Source organism: Capra hircus, chromosome 17 (genome assembly GCF_001704415.2).
Source record: "Capra hircus breed San Clemente chromosome 17, ASM170441v1, whole genome shotgun sequence".
NCBI lineage: Eukaryota > Metazoa > Chordata > Mammalia > Artiodactyla > Bovidae > Capra > Capra hircus.
In genome coordinates, this window is record NC_030824.1 from 35,690,556 (window position 1) to 35,712,604 (window position 22,049).

General features: G+C 35.3%; 1 protein-coding gene across 3 annotated transcripts in view; it reads left to right on the forward strand.

Annotated features, from left to right (window-relative positions):
* The window catches only part of KIAA1109 (KIAA1109 ortholog), a 202,471-nt gene that overhangs the window by 117,453 nt on the left and 62,969 nt on the right, over positions 1 to 22,049 (forward strand). For 2 of the 3 annotated variants that reach the window (XM_018061504.1, XM_018061506.1), the window contains 10 exons: positions 163 to 382; positions 845 to 1,003; positions 2,756 to 2,931; positions 5,811 to 5,986; positions 8,361 to 9,067; positions 9,503 to 9,742; positions 10,241 to 10,334; positions 12,250 to 12,300; positions 16,416 to 16,622; positions 18,325 to 18,563. In XM_018061504.1, the coding sequence (XP_017916993.1) occupies positions 163 to 382; positions 845 to 1,003; positions 2,756 to 2,931; positions 5,811 to 5,986; positions 8,361 to 9,067; positions 9,503 to 9,742; positions 10,241 to 10,334; positions 12,250 to 12,300; positions 16,416 to 16,622; positions 18,325 to 18,563 (2,269 nt within the window). The remainder of the gene's footprint in view (positions 1 to 162; positions 383 to 844; positions 1,004 to 2,755; positions 2,932 to 5,810; positions 5,987 to 8,360; positions 9,068 to 9,502; positions 9,743 to 10,240; positions 10,335 to 12,249; positions 12,301 to 16,415; positions 16,623 to 18,324; positions 18,564 to 22,049) is intronic. The other variant, XM_018061505.1, reaches the window with a different exon arrangement.

Sequence of the window (22,049 nt, forward strand, 5' to 3'; positions counted from 1 at the left end):
CATACATTTGAGATTCACTGCAGTTCTAGTAGACACAAACTGTTTAGGTAGACACTGTGGTATTAATGTGAATAATGTAGTAATAAAAACAGTGAGTCATTGTGGTTATCCATAGTCTTTTTTATGTGCATAAGAAAGAACCCCATGTTGTTCTCTCTGTAGGGCATTCATCCGTACCATTCTCTGAGCTATACCAGTGGTGACACTGCCACAGATTCTCCAGTGCATGTGGGACGTGCAGGAGTACCAGTTAAGGAGAGTCCAAGGAAGGAAAGCCTACTCAGCTACCTGACCGGAAGTTTTCCAAGCTTGCACAACCTTCTGGAAGGGACCCCTCAGAGAAGTAGTGCAGCAGTGAAAAGTAGCTCCCTGACGAGAACAGGTATATCCTTAGTTCTGACAATTATCAGTTTACTTCTGTGGGAGATTTAAACAAAACAAAAAAAATAGGACTTATGTTTATTCAGATATATATTTTGGATGCATACCTAGTCTTTTGTATGACAACTTATCTTTGAGAATGTTTTGTGGGAAACTCTTCCATTTAATTTGTTGGTGTTTCTTAGTTTCCATTTTTAAATTGTAGCATTTGCTGTTACTCTCAACCTAGGCATGGTGTGTAATGCTGTCTAGACCAGCCAAGAGTGAATCTATTCTCATTATAGTCTCAATAAATTATTTATTAATGCCTTAATATCCAAATGCCAAGAGTATGTAGTGAGTTTTAAAGACATATGCAAAAGGAAGATAATTTAACCTGAGTTTCTGAAAATGATTACATAAATCACGTTTTCTGCTCCTTAATACATAAGTATTGCTATACTCAGTAAAACTTTATTTTCAGGAAACACAATGGCCTCTGATATGTTATCTGAACACCCCTTGTTATCTGAGCCATCGTCTGTGAGTTTCTATAACTGGATGTCAAATGCTGTGGGTAACCGAGGAAGTGTGGTACAGGAGTCTCCTGTCACAAAATCAGGACACAATAGTCTCCCAACAGGTATTGAGCTATCATGTTATTTTACTTAACTGTCTAAGGGGTGCATGTAAAGTTATAGTAAATCCTATTTTTCAAAAGATGGTTAAAACTATCTCAAAGATTTAAGTTTACCATGTAGTTGAAATTGTCCCATTTACGAAATGCCTTTGATAATATTGCAATTGAGAGAGTCATAAGCAGTAGCTTAGTGTTCTTGTGGAAAGGCAGATATGTCAAATGTGAGATATATATAATTTAAAGAGTTTAAAATTTCCATTTAATGTGTCTGGTTTAATTTTCAAAGTACCAAAAGGAGATAAATGAAAAAATGCAAAGTATAATGACGATATCATGTACCTACAATACAGAAAATACTTTCAGCTTATCCAGATTCCTCTGCGGAGTAATAATAAACATTTTTCTCTGGTGGCTTAGAAGGTAAAGAATCTGCCTCCAATGCAGGTGACCTGTGTTCAATCCCTGGGTTGGGAAGATCCATTGGAGAAGGGCATGACAACTCACTCCAGTATTCTTGCCTTGGAGAATCCCCAAGGAGAGAGGAGCTTGACGGGCTACAGTCCATGGGGTTGCAAAGACTCAGACATGATAGAACAACTAAGGACAGCAGCACATACTCTTTATAGTTACTTAAGTATTTAATTAAATCTAAAGAAGTACTAAAAGCAACAAAGTAAGATTCTTGCCCTTAAGGAGGGAAACAAATAACGAAAATTTATTTTAAAGGGGTCTTTATAAGTAGCAGGAAAACAGGCATAGAATTCACAAACAAATACTGGTGGCTGTTTCCAATAACATAAATGGAGTCAGTCCTTTCCTATCATTTTCTGTTTTTCTCTTATTTTTCCAAATGTCCTATAGGTATGTATGATTTTATTGTGAAAGTGTGTATATATTTTTTAAAAGAATATGTGAAGTAGCCTTTGTTCTTAGTTACTTTGGGCAGCTGAAGTTAATCTTTGTAACATCTATTTGGATCACTTTTAAATTCTATTCAAACAAAAATACGAAATTATGAAAAGTGACTGATAAATGACTACTCAGTATGTTTTATTTTTTGGCTGGTGTGTGGACCACATTTGAATCTGCAACCAATTCTAATTCTGACTCTAGGTGTGCAGAGATATGCCAGTTCCTAGTATTAGCCCTTGACTGAAGGAGATAGAAGGCTGGTTCTTCCACCAGCTCTCAGCACTTTCCTGCAGCTAATCTCACTATTGTAGAGTTTAAATTTCAGGAGAGCCAAAAGGAACATTTCCTCTCTATCACAGATCTGTTGCCTGACGAGTTAATAGATAACAGAGTACAGAAGAAAGAAGAGATGCCATTTTATTTTTGTTTTGCCTTGAGAAATAATAGTTAGGAAGAAAATTATATGTGGGGATTCTGTGACACTTATAGTTTTTGCCATATAACCATGCTCCTATCTATAATTTTGTTCCTCTGTGCAAAGCTGATGGGATATCAAAATGCTTTTCAAAGTTCTTCCAGCCCTATAGTTTTATATTTTGGACTGACTGGCTCTAATACATACTTCATGTATGAAGATGAGTGATATTATTCTGAAAATATAGTTTAATTTCACTTTTTATTAGTGTCTGTAAAATAACCTGAAAATGTGTTTTTCTTTTCCTTCTCAATTTAAATGGTCTGGTAATATAATACAAGCTTCATAAGTTTACTTTGCTGTATCCCTTTATGTTATTTTCATTTCCCAAGAATTTACAATTTATTTTTGAATACTTACTCTTTTAGGTGTTGCACCCAATCTTCCTACAATACCCTCAGCCTCAGATTTCAACACTGTCTTGTCTAGTGACCAGAATACTTTGGACGGGACACATTCTCAGCATAGCACTAGTCAGGATGATGTGGCAGGTGTAGAAGAAGCCAACCAAGGTTTTCCTGCTGTACAGCTTGCTGATGCTCAGGTGAGCCACTCCATTTTCCCCTAACTATAGTGACTGTGTATTAGGCAGTCCTTAGCAGTTGGAACCATCAAGTGTGTGCATGTGGAATTCCATTGAAAATCTTTTTCCTTGCCTATCTGCCTAAAGCCTTCATGTAAAAGGAGGAGCCTTTAAAAAGTACATAGGTTAATTATAAATACAAATTAAGCATATATAGATATTCATTAAACTGAAAAATGGTATATAGTTAGTCTGCCTCATACAGCAACATTCTTGCTATTTGGGGATAGAGACTGGCTAAATAATAGGACTAGAAAGTTAAGTTTAATCATTTCCTACAGCTTTAAGTGTTCTGTGAAGGCTTGAGTGAGCAATGCGGAGGCATTGAAGATTTTAGAACAGAAAAATAATTGTACATGTGAAAATGTTGTATGGGTAGCAATGTGTTAAGTGGATTGAAATGGAGAAACTAGAAGTGAAAAGATGAGTTAATAAAATAGCTCACGGAAGTGGTAATGAAACTCTTAGCTTAGGTGGTCATGCCTTTGATAAGGTAAAAGAGAAATACAGTGGAGGTCTTATTTAATTGACTAAATGTGGGGAGTGGAAAACAAAATTCTCCAAGGCAAATGAGAGAGTGGGAGATAGGTATTTAGAAGTGTTATCTTTTCAGGATGAAGGAGACCTGAGCATATTTTTTATTTAGGACGAATTAAGAGAGTTCTAAAAAAAAAAAAAAAATGGCAAACTGATAGAGAAAGATTCAGAGAGGGATGAGAAGTGTTGGAATTTAGAGTCCTTTATAGAGAGAGATAACTTTTTGACATAAAATGTACTTTTCCCCCTGAGAATGTTTGGGAAGGCAGTATGGACAATTCATAACTGTACTGATAAGTTTGCAAATTTACAGCCTCAGTTTTCTATCACAGTAGGAGGTGACTTACATTAAGAAATGTGTCAGGCACTTTTAAACTTTTTTGAGATTTACTTCTTCAATACTCCAATAAATTGGAGTCTATTTTAGGGATTCTTTCACTTTTTTTTTCTTTTTAAGAGAAAAGAAATAATTTTTGTTTGTTTTTGCCTGGATAAACATTCATGGTATTTATTAGCATCCAATATACATTTTTAGAGACAACTATAGTATTTTAAATATAAAACTCTAAAATCGACCAGAGACAGTAATATTAACTAATACAATAAAAAACTATGTAAGGTGATTTAAATATCTATAAAGGTTGGAGTGAAATTGAAAGAGAGCTCACCACAGATCCACAGAAGGATTACCAAATACTGCTGAAAGTCTAGTTATTTAGAACCTCGTGTTGTCCTTATTAGCTTAGCTATAGGAATAGAACTACTCTTGCCTAGAAAATCGTATGGGCAGAGAAGCCTGGTGGGCTGCAGTCCATGGGGTCGCGAAGAGTCGGACATGACTGAGCGACTTCACTTTCACTTTTCACTTTCATGCATTGGAGAAGGAAATGGCAACCCACTCCAGTGTTCTTGCCTAGAGAATCCCAGGGATGGGGGAGCCTGGTGGGCTGCCATCTGTGGGGTCGCACAGAGTCGGACATGACTGGAGCGACTTAGCAGCAGTAGCAGCAGCAGGAATAGAAGAGGATTAATCCAAAGCAGATGTAGCAAGATAAGTGAGGTGATAAGATGTAATATGCAGTCTTGGAAATTGCTGAAAAGGAGTTTAAGGTAAGAATATGAGAGAAAAAGGAAGTCCCCTAACTTCAGAATTAAAGCACTGGTTATTTCCATGGCCAGAGAAGCCTTTTAGGATGGTAATCTGGGATGGGGAAAGGAAAGAACTAAAATGACTGGTGGGTTTGCATGATTAACTAGGGGTCATACAGATAACAAAGATTAGGAAAGATGGAGGATGGCTTGAACCTTGAAGAGTGTTTCCTTTGGGATGAAAGATCAAATCCAAGAAAGAGTAAACCCAAGAAAGCGTATGCCAAGCAAATATACAAGGGAGAGAAAAATTCTCCCTAAATTTCCAGTGTAGAGTGAATTGTCTGAATTCTGTCATTCTAGACCTTCAGGCATTCACAGGAGTAGTAAGTAGCCTGTCTTCCTAAGCACAAACAAATGAGGTAACATAGAGACAAGTGAAAATGTAGACTGGAGGCTCACTGCAAAAATGGCACATCTCCATTTTGACAGATTTTTTTTTAAGCTCAGGAAAAGAGAATGTGTGGCGAAAAAGAGAAGGGAGTCAATGAAGGCAGTTTAGGATGTAGAAGAAGGAAAAGGAACCATGCAGCAGAGAATGAGTAGTCAGGATTATTATTACTGATCTACTGTGAATACATAGAGTTGCTTTTATTTGGGTTAGCACTTAGTGACTATGAGGTTCAGTTAACTAGAGACTTAGCCAGAGTGATGTATTTCCACAGCATATATGATACTTAAAATGTAAAAGTTCTTTGTCAGCAAATGTTAAATGACTTTTGCAACCAAGGGATACCATTTAAAAATAGATCAACTATTAAAAATACAACATATAAAATGCTTTTATATTAACAGCAAATTGATAAGCTCTTTTCTGAACCTTTTATAGCAGATATTTATGGAAACACAGTAGATATCCATGCCTTTTTTAAAACAAGAAGTAGAATGATTTAAACTAATTTTATTTTCCTTGTACTTTCACTCAAGCACAATCAAGGAACTTTGTATTTATGATTAATGTGAAGATGGCTGGCACATAGTAGGTGCTCAAAAATACTAAGTTTTAAGTAAAATTAGAACATATTTATTATTCAAGGCCTTTTTTTCCCTTCACAGTATAGTAATAATATGTACTGAGATAATATGTAAGAAAAATAGCCACAATAAATGTTGAATTATAAACTGAGCTAATATAAATGTGTTATATCTTTTAGGTTGTTTTCAAACCTCTTCTGAGTCATACAGGGATCCAGTCACAGGACACAATGCCACTCTGCTACCGAATGTACTTCGGAGAACACCTTTCATTTTCAGGGACTTTGGACTGCCTTAGAGCAGATATTGTGGATTCAGACACGGCCAAAGAGAGAAAAGGCAAAAGAGCAAGAAGGTGTCTTGCATTATTATTGGTTATATGTAAAAATTTGTACAAAAGTTGTAATATCTGCTTTTTAACTTTGCTTTCTTCTAGTGCTTATGTGGAAGTAATTTTAATAGCCTAATGAAAAGATAACTTCCGCTTAACAGAAATAGTTGCTACGTTTTCTTAATAATTTGTTGATTTTATCACTAGGTTGTGAGACCTGTTTTTAGATATGTTTTTGTAAGATGTTAGTACATGTATGTTGTTGTTTAGTTACTAAGTCATGTCTGTTTTGCGACCCCGTGGACCATAGCCTTCCAGGCTCCTTGTCCATGGCATTTCCCAGGCACGAATACTGGGGTGAGTTGCCATTTCCTTCTGCAGGGGATCTCCTCGACCCAGGAATCGAATTCATGACTTCTGCATTGGCAGGTGGAATCTTTACCAGTGAGCCACCAGGGAAGCCATGAAAATTACATGTATCAGGGTCAGCCAAAGCACATATGTTGATAAATACACTTTATTTACTGTTGTAGTAGTATTTTATGATCTTATGGATTAATTTTATATATTATTCTTAGAATTTATTCCTGACCTCCTTTCTGAGTTGACTGGTAGCAGGTAGTATTTTCCATTAAGAACAGAGTAGACGTCATGTTGAGAGTATAGCCTTGTCTTTCACAGTAGTGTAGTACCATAACAGTAACCAGGCAAGCTGAAACACTGCAGAAGTGACCTTAATGATTATTAAGATTAAGGGGGAAAATTACCTTTTTTTTGTGACCTGGAAAAATATTTCTTAAAATAGTAGAAAGTCTTTTACTGTTTATTATACATGTATAGGAAAATAAAAAATATAATAAAACTGATATAAGTGCATACAGTTTAAAACATTAGAAACATTGAGAATTAAAATGTTTTCTTTTTTAAAAACTAGAGGGTAGTTTGTATAGTCCTTGTCTGCTTACATCATGTAGCTTACAACACAGAAGGAGCATCTTTTCTGTCCTTTGGCAAATGTTATACTCCATTCTAAGCAATTTCCAGTGTTTTAGCTTTGCACTTTCAGTGTTGTAAAATGTCTTCACTAGTTCTTTTCAGCCCCCATCACTTTCTTTGGGATAGCTTCATCCCTTTTGTCATGACCACATCTTTATGCCAGTAAGTTTGCCTTCTCTGAGTTCCATGAGCTGCATATCTAGAGTTTCTAGATGGAAGTGCCAGCATTTTCATACTCAGTTGTTTTCTTTTATTACTCCATTTACTTTCTGAAAATTTATTTTTATTGAGTTAATATTGATTTATAACATTATATATATATACACACACAACATTCTGTTTCTACTCTTGTATACACAACAGCATGCTTGCTACCAAAAGATTAGTTTCCTTTTGTCATACATCTGAGTTCCTTTACTCATTTTGTTCTCCCCTCCCTTACCTCAGCACCTACCTCTCTGGTAACCACTACTCTGTTCTTTGTATCTGTGTGTGTTTTGTTTGGTTTGATTATTTATCTTATTTGCTTTTTGTTTTTTATATTTCACAAGTGAAATCATACTGTATTTGTCTTTCTTTTTGACTTATTTCACTTAGCGTAATGCCATCAAGTTCCATCCATGTTGTAGAGGACAAGGACTTCATCGTTTTTTTTATGCTGAGTAGTATTCTGTGTGTGTGCACTTTGTGTGTCTGTCATATTTTCTTCATCCATTGGTGGACACTTAGGTTGTTTTCATATCTTGGCCATTGTAACTAATGCTGTGATGAATACAGAGGTACATATATCTTTTAGAATTAGTGTTTTTGTATTCTTTGGAAAAACACCCAGAAGTAAGAAAACTGGATCATAAGGTAGTTCTAATCTTAATTTTTGGAGGAATCTCTATATACTGTATCCCATAGTGGTATACCAATTTATATTCCCACCAACAGTGTATGAGAATCCTTTTTCTCCACATCCTTGCCCACACTTGTTATTTCTCACACTTGTTTTTGATGATAGCTATTCTAACATACATAAGGTGATATCTCATCATGGTTTTGATTTGTATTTAATAATCAGTGATGTTGAAAATCTTTTCATGTGCCTGCTGGCCATCTGTATGTCTTTTCTGGAAAAATACCCATTTATGACTGAGTGACTAACACATACCACCCATTTTAATCATTTTTAAAATTACTGAATTGTATATAAGTGTGATTTGGACTCGACATAGAATAAGATCAAGAAAGAAGACTTAAGGCCTAGTTTCCAACTTGTAAAAATAAGAAGTGTGTTAACTTAGAACATACTTCACCTTGGAGATTATTTTGCTAACAAGTTAATAAAGACTCTATGATTCTGGGGAAAAAGAAAGAAAACCTTGTCATTTTCTTTTTTTTTTTTCCACATTTTTAGGCAAGGCCATGTGAATCTTCCTCCACTTGAGTTCAAACCGGCATTGATGTTGGAAACCTTTAGCATCAGCGCTGTTGTAATGGAAAAATCCGTGTGCACCCCTCAGAACTCTACCAGTGCTCTTTCTTTTCATGATCTCAATAAGCGTTATTATAATACTTTTCACTGCAACTTTACTATTTCCTGTCAGTCAATAAGCCAGCATGTGGATATGGCTTTAGTTCGTCTCATTCATCAATTTAGTACAATGATAGACGACATCAAAGCGACTCAGACTGACATTAAACTTAGCAGGTACACAGCCGGATCAGCTTCCCCAACACCTACTTTCAAAACCAGAAAACACCGGGACTTCCGCTCATCCGACTTCAGCCGCAGTTCTAGGGGAAGTCTTAACGGTGGCAATAGAGTAAATAATACAAAGAACAAACGGACCAACAACGAGAATAACAAAAAGGAGTCTCGAAACAAAAATTCATTAGGAAGATCTGAAAGAAGAACTTCAAAAGTGTCTAGGAAAGGTTCAAAAGATGTGGTGGATCATATGACTATCCACATGGATGACTCTGATTCAATTACGGTATCAGAACAAAGCGAGCCTTCAGCTGAGTGCTGGCAGAATATGTATAAATTGCTTAACTTCTATTCACTTATCTCTGATCCAACAGGAATACTGGAAAAATCTTCAGAAACATTTGGACCAGCAGGTAATGGATATTTTTATATTAAAAAAATCTGTTTAGAACAGCAATAATACTAAAAAAATACTAAAAAGAAAAAAAGACCGGTTATTCATCATATATTCTTATTGTTATAAGAAATGGATAATTGAAAGCATAGAATTGGCAGTCACCAAGGAGAGAGAACAGTGATGGTGATCAGATATTCTACTGCCCCTTTTCCCATCCTTTCTAACTTTTACACAGTCAGCTCTTAAAGAATTCAGATAGACCTGCTTTCAAATACCTGAGTCTCCTATTTATTTTCAAATATGACCATGGGAAAATAGTGGAAATTTTCAAAAATCATTTTGGTGGAGAAGAGGACAAAGAGGGCTAGTTTGGAGTGCAAAGGAAAGAAAAGCAAGGTAGCGTCCTTCCATTTTGCAGTATCTAAGCCCACATATTTCCATTTACTTACAGGAGTTCGGAGCCCTACAGAGCCGACATGTAAAGTTGTGTTTGAGAATGAACAAGACAATACTAGTGTGACTAAGAGGAAACGTAGTTTGGTAACTGCTGAACCTCAGCATGTTACTCTGATAGTGTTTGGGATTGGCATGGTGAACCGCACACACCTGGAGGCAGACATTGGTGGGCTAACAATGGAATCGGAACTGAAGAGGATTCATGGCAGTTTTACACTTAAGGAAAAAATGAAAGGTATGATAACATCCTGATACTGGAGTGCCACTTTTCTGAAGAAAGCCAATGCCATGTCTCATAAATTCCTACGTGGTGATTTTTCTTCAGAAAATGGAACTTCCCATTTATATGGATCAAGAGTGCTAGTGTACATAGTTTTTTCCTATTCTTAATGGTTTAAAATTTTTCTAAATATTCTGTGCTACTAGTTCTGAGATTTAAAATGTCATTGGGCTATTTAATGGCACTAGGCTCTTCAATGCATGAATAGCATCGTAAACTACATATTTTGCATTATTCCAGTTTTGACACATAACACATACATATATGTGAATGGATGGAAAGGAAAAACCTTCAAGGAAATTTTTTAAAAATTTGTTCTCGAATAGTTTAAATTTCATTGTATCTTTAAAATTATCTTTTGTCACTGAATGTATTATGGATGAAATGAAATTTTAATATGAAGTGCAACTAAATTTCCAGAATTCATAGTTGGTTTTTTTTCCACATTTTAAGATGTTTTACATCAAAAGATGACTGAGACATGTGCCACTGCTCATATCGGTGGGGTTAATATTGTGCTGCTTGAAGGGATTACACCAAATATACAGTAAGTGTGTTGTCTTTTTGATTATTAAAGTTGTTATAGTTTTATAGGAAACTTAAAATTCATTGGATGAATCCCGTACCTAGTAAGGCTTGAGGTTTATATAATATTGTCAGATACTGTGGTTCTATCACTAAGAATGTCACCAAATGAATTTTTTTTCAGAAAAAATTATTTGCTCTCTTTATAAAATTGGTTTACTGCCAGTCCTGCCACCCTAAAAAAACTGACTGCCGGTACATTTTAAGATTGTGTAACAGGAAAAATGATTACAGTGTAAATTTCAGCTAAACATATAAGATGCAAGAGCTCACATAACTCAAATAAGTAAAACAAAATTATAATCAGAAAATAGGCTGTCTCTTGATTTTACTAACTAATCATCACCCAGTATTCATGCTGGGTTTCAAAACTTTATCTTGCCATTTTTTCTTTTAAAGTATTTAACAATAAAGCCTATGAGACCCTCCTAATAGTATAAATAAGCTTTCTACAGTGAGTATACCATTCCATATTGCTTTTCTTTTGACTCTTTGCTCTCACCTTTTCATGTTCTCTTTGTGGATCTGTCCAAAATTGTTCTAATAATAATTACCTTTACACATGATATTTAGATCACTAATTAGTTGTCAATACATTTAACCATTGACTTTGCTCATACACTTGGGAATATATACCTTCATTCCTAACTTCCCTTCAGTGGAGCAGTTTTATACTATAACTACAAATTGTATTTTGATAATTTAGTCAATTTCGAGAATTTGCTCATTTTTAGTAACTAGTTAATGTCCTGCTATTGTCCCTTAAAGCATCTGTCATGCTAAATATTTACAAAATAGAGGATCTAGTTCAGTGTTATAAAAATTAAATATTAGTCAAAAATTGACTCATTACAGGTCTATTCATGACATGTCATACATGGGTAATATGATGACTGTCTTGGGGAACATTTCCTGAAATGGATATGTAAATCTTGCTGGGGCAGTTTTGACTTGTGTATCTAGAACCAAAGAGTATATTTCATTATAGCTGCTTAAATGGTCCAGATCACATTTCCTAAGCTGGCTTTCTAAAGACCAGAAATTCCAGTAGTTGTGAGATAGATATTTTCTGATTATTCAGAATGGGAGGAGGGGTATTATTATGTATAATTACAATCTAAAGGAGCATCTATTGTGGACCAGAAACCTCATATACATTATTTAATCCTCACTATAATCCTATTAACTGGGGCGGTTTTATCCCCACTGTAATAAATAAATCGAGATTCGGAAAGATCAGAGTGTTCTCCTAAAATGCTTCAAGTCATACAGTCAGGAAGAAGAGGTGCGTGAATCTCCACACCTTCTACCTCACTATGATGCTTCAAAGAAAGTCACCACAGACTTAGGTTTCATGATTCCTTTGTTGACTCTGAATTTAAAGTATCATGGTTACTTTAACCTATTCAGAAATATAACAAATTTCCTTAAATGTCTCCCGTGTTTTATTTACTCCATCCTTTCAAAACTCTTATCTCCATTAGCTAAGAGAAGGCTTCAAATAGTCTCTAAATTTGCAAAACATATTTATAAAATAATTTTTTAAGTATTAGTTGATATTTTTTTGCCTCTAAAAAAAGAGGTCAAGCCAGATCCCTTAACTTTTTCATTAAAAAAATAAAACTTTCTTTATTACTCACTACCAAACTCTAATAGTGTTAATAAGACTTTCTGAATTTATTCTTTGGGTTTTCATTTCTAGTTTCAATTAAAAGGAAATGGAACTTCAAAAAGTTGAAAAAGTTCTTCGAGTGAAAATTTTTAAAATGGGAAATAAAAGCTTTCCAGATGATTGGTCATATTGTAACTAATTTATGCATGAATGTTTATTTGCTTCCTTTTTGTTTTCCTGCTTTCTCTTGAATCTTCATCTGTAGACTGGAGGATTTTCCTACATCTCCTACAAGCACAGCCAAACAAGAGTTTCTGTATGTCATTATTATTCTTTTTCATGGACTTTGTGATTAACATTGTATTGGATAGTTTTAGAGATAAAATATTAATATTTAGATTATCTGCATGGCTGTGAATGTATGTAGTTAGTTATTATTTTGTAGCTTTAATATAGATCCTTTCATAGATTATATAGTTTGCTAATATTCATGGAAAACACACAGGTAAGAACTACCTTTTTGGTAATTCATATCTTGCTTTATTGTTGAAATATTCGAAATTGTAGTTTTATGTTGCTTTGTGCTCTTTAAGACCTGTTAATATTAAAATTTATATTATCACAAATCCTCATTAATATTGGATGTGATAATCGAAGCTGAAATTTTTAACTTTGCAAGAGAGTTTTGACAGGTTTGCAAAACTAATTATTAAAACACTAATTATGAAAATATCTACATTGCTCATCCTTCTAATTCTGTCTTTAAGATGTAGAGAGTTTGCTGCTCTATTGTCAAATTTTATATGTGGCTTTTGTACTGTATTTACTTTAATATTTTTGATTGGCTTGATTTTACCTATGTATATCTGATATTTTGTGGTAGTGAGCTATACCAAGCATTACGTATAAATATTTGTCATGTGAATCTTACCACCATGACAATTTAGTATGTTACTTAGCACTGATTATTTATTTGAACATTTTCTATAAAATTCAAGTATGCTGAATAAATTTAGTTAAATCTGCATATTTTGTTCTAGGCTAGTAAAATTATCAATAACTAGTGAGATTTATTTCAGTGTGTATTGATAATAGGCCATAGACAAAATATCATCAATCAACAACCCTTTTTGGGGATTATCTGTGATCTATATTACTTCATCAGCCAACTAAAGTACTAATAAAGAATAAATGCATTAATACTAAATTAGAAAATCGATTATTTTTTGGAAACCACTCTTCCATATTAATATCATGTTAAAAGGTATAGAAAAAAAATAGCGATTTCCACTTTAGTATTTGTAATAGCTAGGGAAGATTGATTGTTTCTTTTTTTATCACTGAGTTCTCTGGATGTATAAAAAAAAATACACATGGCTTTAGAAAGGATGCTTTTTAATGACTGAAGATCACATCTTCATCCACTCAACTAATTAGGATTCTAGGTTACAAATTATTGTCTGCACACTCTGTTAGGTTTCAGAGATGGAACGGTAAGCAAATGAGAGGTAGTTCTGTCATAATATCACTTTATAGGCCTACTCCCTCCTTTTTCAGGCCTTCCTGCTAGGAGAGTTAACATACAAAGTACAATTGCCAAGTAGGAAAGACAGTTCCAGTGATTTTTAATAGATAACTAGACAATATGTGATCATAACACTCCGTGTCCCCACTGTAGACATTTTCAGGCAAAACTGAATTGAGGCAGGCAGCATGGGTCAGGTGCCTTCCTTTTCCTGCCCCTAAAGTTTGGGCCTGATTGGTCAAGGAAATAGGGTGGGGTTGGAGATAGAGATAATGAGGCCCTAAATTAAATCCTCAAATTCTTAACCTGCATGGATAAGCATGGCTGGTCTACCTATAAGGCCCTATTGTCTGGACACAGGAAGAAAAAGAAAATGAGGAAAACTCCTTGCCTCATTAGACACTGTGGTTGTTATAACTTAGGTTCAGAGTGCATCTAGCAGAACTTTGTCAAATAGACCAGCACTGGCAATGAATTCTCAAACCAAACTTCTTGGTCACTTGCTGTGAACTTTTTGCATATATGAGGCATGCCTGGCATGCTATAGGTTTTTATAGTCATCTGTTTAAAAAGACTTTGACCACTTCTTTCCTGTGTAAAAGTTTACTACATGTTTTATGATAGATTGAGGCACAGATCTTTTAAGAGTTGGTTTTAAAATAGAGTTGCTGCTGCTGCTACTGCTGCTAAGTCACTTCAGTCATGTCTGACTCTGTGCAACCCCATAGACGGCAGCCTACTAGGCTCCCCTGTCCCTGGGATTCTCCAGGCAAGAACACTGGAGTGGGTTGCCATTTCCTTCTCCAATGCATGAAAGTGAAAAGTGAAAGTGAAGTTATTCAGTCGTGTCCAACCCTCAGCGATCCCATGGACTGCAGCCTTCCAGCCTCCTCTGTCCATGGGATTTTCCAGGCAAGAGTACCGGAGAGGGGTGCCATTGCCTTCTCCGTAAAATAGAGTTATGAATAGTTAATTCATTTGGCAGCTTGTAAATTGTTTAATTGCACATTCTGGGTCTCCTTACATCTTTAACGTGTACCGTATGACAAGAGTTAATCAGATTCTCTGCAGTGTCTGGCTCAGTTTGATCAGTGTAGAACTATCCTGTTGTCTAGCTCCAAGAAACATTACTCACGCTATAGTCATGGGCATCATTTATGTAGCCTCCAGTGTGAATGATGCCCTCTGGAGTTGGGCAACACAGAGTCCTTGAAATTCTTAACATCACAGTTTCCACTGGTAATACCACAGATCTGCAGTAGCAGAGTAGTCAGCGCTTTCCATTCTGACATTTGGTGTATAATTGAAAATCAAGGGTTGTGTATAGGCTACTATAATCAAAAGTAACATTTAAGGAGACTTCTATAGATTATAAAAGTAAAACAGTAAGATAGGTGTAGAATTTCTTCACTGTCATGATGACAAGATTTCTTTGTAAATTTATGCTTAGTTTTATTCAGTAAGTGAATGCTATTCACAAGTATAAAGTCCTTTGCATTTTAGCATCATCTGAGTGTTTTGGCTTATATTGAAATTGATTTTAAAATGGAATCATTTAATTATTAGAATAGTTAAGATTCAAAATTCAGTAACTAGTCAGCATTCTAAAATCTGCCATCATTCTGGTTAGAACAGTTCCATAGATTACTTTTTTCCTTCCTCTAATCAGTGATAGTCTTTGAAAGCAGTTTCCTTTGAAGAAGAAGGCAGATATAGTTCTGTAGTAATCATTTTTGAAGTTAGCATATTACCTGGATTTCACTATCTGTAAATAATCAAAACTTCTGATAGAACCACTCTTAACACTTCTCAAGATTGTTCTAATATAAGTTAAATGTAATGCATTGATTCCTTAGGTCCTTGAGACTATAAATAAATTGTCAGTGAATCCTTTGTAGCCTAAGTAGAGATAAATATGTGTGAACTGATCTGTAGTTAATATGAAATTTGCACTTTGTGTGTTTTGCTTACTCTGTTGTCAAGTATCCTGTGCCCATTTGAAAGATAGTGTTTATGCTAAGCTTTCAGTTTATGACAGGGCCTTTAGTGGTGTACTTCATTGACATGAATCTTTCTGTTGTCTGTGACAGGACTGCTTCACCATAACTTTTACATACGTGGTTTTCACAACATGCTATCTGTGGAATCTCACAGTTGTAGCGTTGAGTCATTCTTCTGCTGTACTTCTTTCTGCTCATTTATTTCACAAAATTCAGTGAGTGTTTGCCATGTTCAAAGCATTTTTCTAGGTATTAGAAGGAAAAAACAAGAAACCAAGAAAGACAGTATTTCTATTTTATATCTATACCGGTAAAACTTACCAATTTTTAACTAAGTAGTAGTTACTCTTTATGAATTGGACTTGTGTCATTTCTTTGCCACTCACTGAAAAAAAAAATGGAAAATGCAAGTTGAATTTCATCTTTTTCATTAATTTCTTTTAACTTGTTAGCTGATTATAAGATTAATTTCTTTGACTGATTAGATTTTAAGAGGTATAATGGTGTTTTTCTTCCTTTTGAAGTTCACTGTCTATATTTTCTTAGTGGTTGTAGAGATGCCAGAAATAAGTAGAAGAAAAATGGAGTTCTGAATGGGGAAAAATAAAAGTGGAATTTTGTGTTGTATATGTGTTATGTGTCAGTGTTCATTCTCTTCCATATAAGCACATAGATATTCTTCTGTAAACTCTTTATTAAAGAAATAGAATAATATTCCATATAAACAAAATAAAATGTGTGTCAGTATTTTTAGAAGATATTATTTCTTCAGTATGATTTAAATGCATGAAAAATCTTACTTACTTCAATAAATGATTTAAAAGCATTTGTCTTGCTCTCAAAATATATTTTCAAAATTTCTCTTTATTTGACCATATTTTAATGATCCTCCTTCTCTATTAATAGAACTGTAGTGAAATGTAGTATTGCCAAGTCTCAAGCCCTCTACAGTGCCCAGAGGGGATTGAAGACTAACAATGCCGCTGTGTTCAAAGTAGGAGCTATCAGCATCAATATTCCCCAGCACCCTGCCACCTTGCACAGCATGATGGTTCGAAGTTCTCACCAACTATCTAAGCAGATCTCAGATCTCATCAGACAGCCTTCTACAGCGTAAGTTATTTATTCAAGTTTTGTGATTCTGTGTAGTATTTCATGTCATTTTTTGCTGTGTTAACAGTAGTTTGGAGGAAGACAGAGGTTACATCTAGAGTAGTGACTATTATGGATAGTGGGGCGAGTGAAAAGTAGCTAAACATGATTGTGGAAGAATCATATTGATGTAGTGTGTATTATTGAAGTAGTGTGTTACAGATGCAATTGTCAGTCTTTCATATTGCATCAGTAAAGCTTAGGAGAGCCTAAGGATTAGTGGACATTATAAAGGGGTACTACTAAAAGGCAAACTGAAAAATTCTACGACTGTAACAATCTTTATTTCCTTTAATTTCATTGAAATTTGTGACTACATATATTTATAAAGTTGCAGGGCCATTTATGTCTCGTGCATGGTTTTGGGCTGTCCTTCATATGTAATTCTTGTACGTGGTTCAAGGAAGGATTTGATAGTGCCATTTGCGTATTTTAAAAGGCAATGAATGGGACTTTTGCAGAGTAACCTTTACCCAGGGTTTGTACTGCTGAGCTCTTTTCCTGGTCTCCAAAGCTGTTACTAATGAATAACTAATAAAAATTTAAGTAAAAGGTAAAAGTTTACCTTGTTACATTTCCTTTTTTCCTAGTCTGTAAGGCAGAAAGACATAGTGTGTTTTTGGATGGTGGCTTAAAGCAGTGATTTTTTTTTTTCCAGTTTGTTCTTTCTAGATCTTTAAATTCTGATGTAGTATTAATTCATGTCTAGTTGATTAAGTAGTAATGACTCACGTTTTTCCTGTCACTGGAATATGAAATCCAGAATGTATATATGAGCCTTAGTTATAAAATTCTCTAAGGAATTTCTTCTTATTAGAATGTATTGGCAAACAGAGTGGAGTAGTTAGAAAAAAAATAAAGACTCTAGAGTCAACCTGCGTGTGTGCTCAGTCTCTAAGTCATGTCCAGTTTTGCAGACACAACTATAGCCTGCCAGGGTCCTTCTATCCATGGCATTTTCCAGGCAAGAATACTGGAGTGGATTGCCATTTCCTTCTCCAGGGGATCTTCCCAACCCAGGGATTGAACTCACATCTCCTGCACTGGCAGGCGAGTTCTTTACCACTGAGCCACCAGGGAAGCCCAGAGTCAGACTGACTGAGTTCAAAACTGATTTTACAACTTCATAGTTATGCTTCCTCATTGGTAAAATGAAGATACTGGTACCTACTCACAGGATTTTGTTTGATGAATAAATGATATAAAATGCACAAGGCACTAAGAATAGTACCTGGCACATAGGAAGCACTCAAATAACTATTAATTGTTTTTGTTGATGTTAGTTATTATTATTCATAGTGGTAGTAATAATAGTGGCAAATAATCAACAGAATTGCATGATGGTTAAGTCATAGGATCTGGAATCAGACAAACTTCTGGTTTCACATTAATGATATGAATGATCTTGGGACAGCCTTAACATCCAGTTATACTGTTATTACTTCTTGTTTACTTTTCCAGATCATCATTTTTCAGTGGCTGTTTGAGGAAGACTTAATATGATCTGCTATTGAAAAGAAAACATGTTCACAGTTCATTTTTTGCTATTTTTCATTAAGAATTCCAATTGTATACAATTTTTATTTTTTATACAATATAAATCTTAGTAGCTGTTCTGTTTGTGTCCCTTTTCCACCATTTAAACTTTATTTTTGCTTTATAGCCCACAGCCTGTAAAAGAAGATATTGCAACCCCCCTACCTTCTGAAAAAACACCAACAAGTGTTAATCAAACTCCTGTTGAAACAAATGAATTTCCTCAACTACCAGAAGGTTTAGAGAAGAAGCCTATCGTCCTTAAGTTCAGTGCCATGTTAGATGGTATAGCCATTGGCGCAGCACTTTTACCATCTCTGAAAGCAGAATACAAGATGGGACGAATGAGAAGCCACGGAATGACAGGTAACACTGAAGTCTGAATTCATTCTTAAAATTTATTAGTGGATTTGAGTATTAGTAATATTTTGGTGAAAGGCAAATTTGGTTTTATAGATTTATATGAAAATTTAAATAATTTTAATTAAAACACTTAAATTTCATTAACTGTTTTTCTTTTTTTTATTATTTTTATTTATTTTATTTTATTTATTTATTTATTTATTTTAGTTTTTTATTTTTAAAATTTTAAAATCTTTAATTCTTACATGCGTTCCCAAACATGAACCCCCCTCCCACCTCCCTCCCCATAACATCTCTCTGGGTCATCCCCATGCACCAGCCCCATCAGTCAAGTGAAAATAGCAACACACTTCATTGAGTGACCATCATGGACCCTGTTTTCATTTGAAGTCTTTAGAGTTATCCACTATTTAGAGACCGTTTCCAACTTAAGTTGAATACATTTTTACATCTGTTAGGTTCCTATAGCCTGAATAACTTGGTTTATTTTCACATTGAGTCCGTTTAGCTTTTATCAGAGGTTGTGTTTTGTGATCCTTATGTATCCTCTCCAAAAGCACTTTGCTTTTGTATTTTTTTCTGAAATGTATCCTATTTTTCAATCTGTTAAAATATTTTTATCTTATTCTATCAACAAAATTACATTAATAGTTTTACAACATATATACACATATGTGAATCAGTTCAGTTCAGTTGCTTAGTCATGTCTGACTCTTAGCGACCCCATGGACTGCAGCACGCCAGGCCTCCATGTCCGTCACCAACTCACAGTGCTTACTCAAACTCACGTCCATAGAGCTGATGATGCCATCCAACCATCTCTTCCTTTGTCTATGCCTTCTCCTCCTGCCTTCAATCTTTCTCATCATCAGGGTCTTTTCCTATGAGTCAGTTCTTCACATCAGGTGGCCAAAGTATTGGAGTTTCAGCTTCAGCATTAGTCCTTCCAATGAATAATCAGGACTGATTTCCTTTAGGATGAACTGCTTGGATCTCCCTGCAGTCCAAGGACTCTCGAGAGCCTTCTCTGACACCATAGTTTAAAAGCATCAATTCTTTGGCACTCAGCTTTCTTTGTAGTCCAGCTCTCACATCCGTACATGACTACTGGGAAAACCATAGCTTTGACTAGCCAGACTTATGTTGGCAAAGTAATGTCTCTGCTTTTTAATATGCTGTCTAGGTTGGTCTTAGCTTTTCTTCCAAGGAACAAGCGTCTTTTTAGTTTTATGGCTGCAATCACCATCTGCAGTGATTTTGGAGCCCAAGAAAATAAAGTCTGTCACTTTTTCCATTGTTGCCCTATCTTTTTGCCATGAAGTGATGGGACCGGATGCCATGACTTAGTTTTCTGAATGTTGAGTTTTAAGCCAACTTTTTCACTCTCCTGTTTCACTTTCATCAAGAGGCTTTTTAGTTCTTCTTCACTTTCTGCCATAAGGATGGTGTCTTCTGTATATCTGAGGTTATTGATACTTTTCCTGGCAGTCTTGATTCCAGCTTGTGCTTCATCCAGCCCAGCATTTCTCATGATGTACTATGCATATAAGGTAAATAACCAGGGTGACAGTATACAGCCTTGATGTACTCCTTTTCCTATTTGGAGCCAGTCCGTTGTTCCATGTCTGGTTCTAACTGTTGCTTCTTTACCTGCCTACAGATTTCTCAGGAGGTAGGTCAGGTGGTCTGGTAGTCCCATCTCTTGAAGAATTTTCCAGTTTGTTGTGATCCATACAGTCAAAGGCTTTGGCATAGTCAATAAAGCAGAAATAAGATGTTTTTCTGGAACTCTTCCTTTTTTGATGATCCAACATATGTTGGCAATTTGATCTCTGGTTCCTCTGCCTTTTCTAAAACCACCTTGAACATCTGGAAGTTCACAGTTCACGTATTGCTGAAGCCTGGCTTGGAGAATTTTGAGCAATACTTTAGTAGCATGTGAGATGAGTGCAGGTGTGCGGTAGTTTGAGCATTCTTTGGCATTGCCTTTCTTTGGGATTGGAATGAAAACTGACCTTTTCCAGTCCTGTGGCCACTGCTGAGTTTTCTAAATTTGTTGGCATATTAAATGCAGCACTTTCACAGCATCATCTTTTAGGAATTGAAATTGTTCAACTGGAATTCCATCACCTCCACTAGTTTTGTTCTTATAGCAATGCTTCATAAGGCCGACTTTACTTTTCATTCCAGGATGTCTGGCTCTAGGTGAGTGATCATACCATTGTGGTTGTCTGGGTCATGAAGATCTTTTTTGTATAGTTCTGTTGGGTATTCTTGCCACCTCTTCTTAATATCTTCTGCTTCTGTTAGGTCCATACCATTTCTGTCCTTTATTGTGTACATCTTTGCATGAAATGTTCCCTTGGTATCTCTAATTTTCTTAAAGAGATTTCTAGTCTTTCGCATTCTGTTGTTTTCCTCTATTTCTTTGCATTGATCACTGAGGAAGGCTTTCTTATCTCTCCTTGCTATTCTTTGGAACCCTACATTCAAATGGGTTTATCTTTCCTTTTCTCTTTTGCCTTTTGTGTCTTTTCTTTTTTCAGTTATTTGTAAGACCTCCTTAGACAATTATTTTGCCTTTTTCATTTCTTTTTCTTGGGGATGGTCTTGATCACTGCCTCCTGTACAGTGTCACAAACCTTGGTCCATAGTTCTTCAGGCACTCTGTTTATCAGATCTGATCCCTTGAATCCATTTGTCACTTCAACTGTATGTAAGGGATTTGATTTAGGTCATACCTGAATGGTCTACTGGTTTTCCCCTACTTTCTTCACTTTAAGTCTGAATTTGGCAATAAGGATTTGTGAATAAATGTGTGTATGTATTTATATAGTGTGTGTGTGTATGGGTATGTATTTATTCCTGGCCACAGATCTTGATTTTAATAAAGTTTCTGCTCCTCCTTAATTCCCTCATAAGGAAATGCGGAAATTTGGCCTGAATAATGGTTTAGGTTGTATATTTATAATTGAACAACTACACGCCAAATTGTTGATTTAAGTGTTCAGAACCAGCAGTATACTGCAACTCATGCCATATCCTTATTTGGAATACGGTCCCATTATTAACTATTGTTAAAGTCAAAGATACATGCGATTATATAATTTTATACTTAATGAATGTTTTCATTGAGTATAATTTAATTGATTTGACAGTTTTACTGTTTACTTCCATACCAAGTGGGGATCAGGAGGCAAGTTATCAACTGCTAACTGTTCTCACACAATGAAAACCTTGTGTGGATTAGTGTTCCCTGTTTATTTGTTTTGTTTTTGCACTTAGTGAATTTCTCTTGTTTTAACTCTTGTAATAAGGGCAGTTTCTTTTCTACTTTCTGTGAAGTAAAAAACATTTTAAAGTGTTTCTCCAACCAGTCCATTCTGAAGGAGATAAGCCCTGGGATTTCCTTGGAAGGAATGATGCTAAAGCTGAAACTCCAGTACTTTGGCCACCTCATGTGAAGAGTTGACTCATTGGAAAAGACTC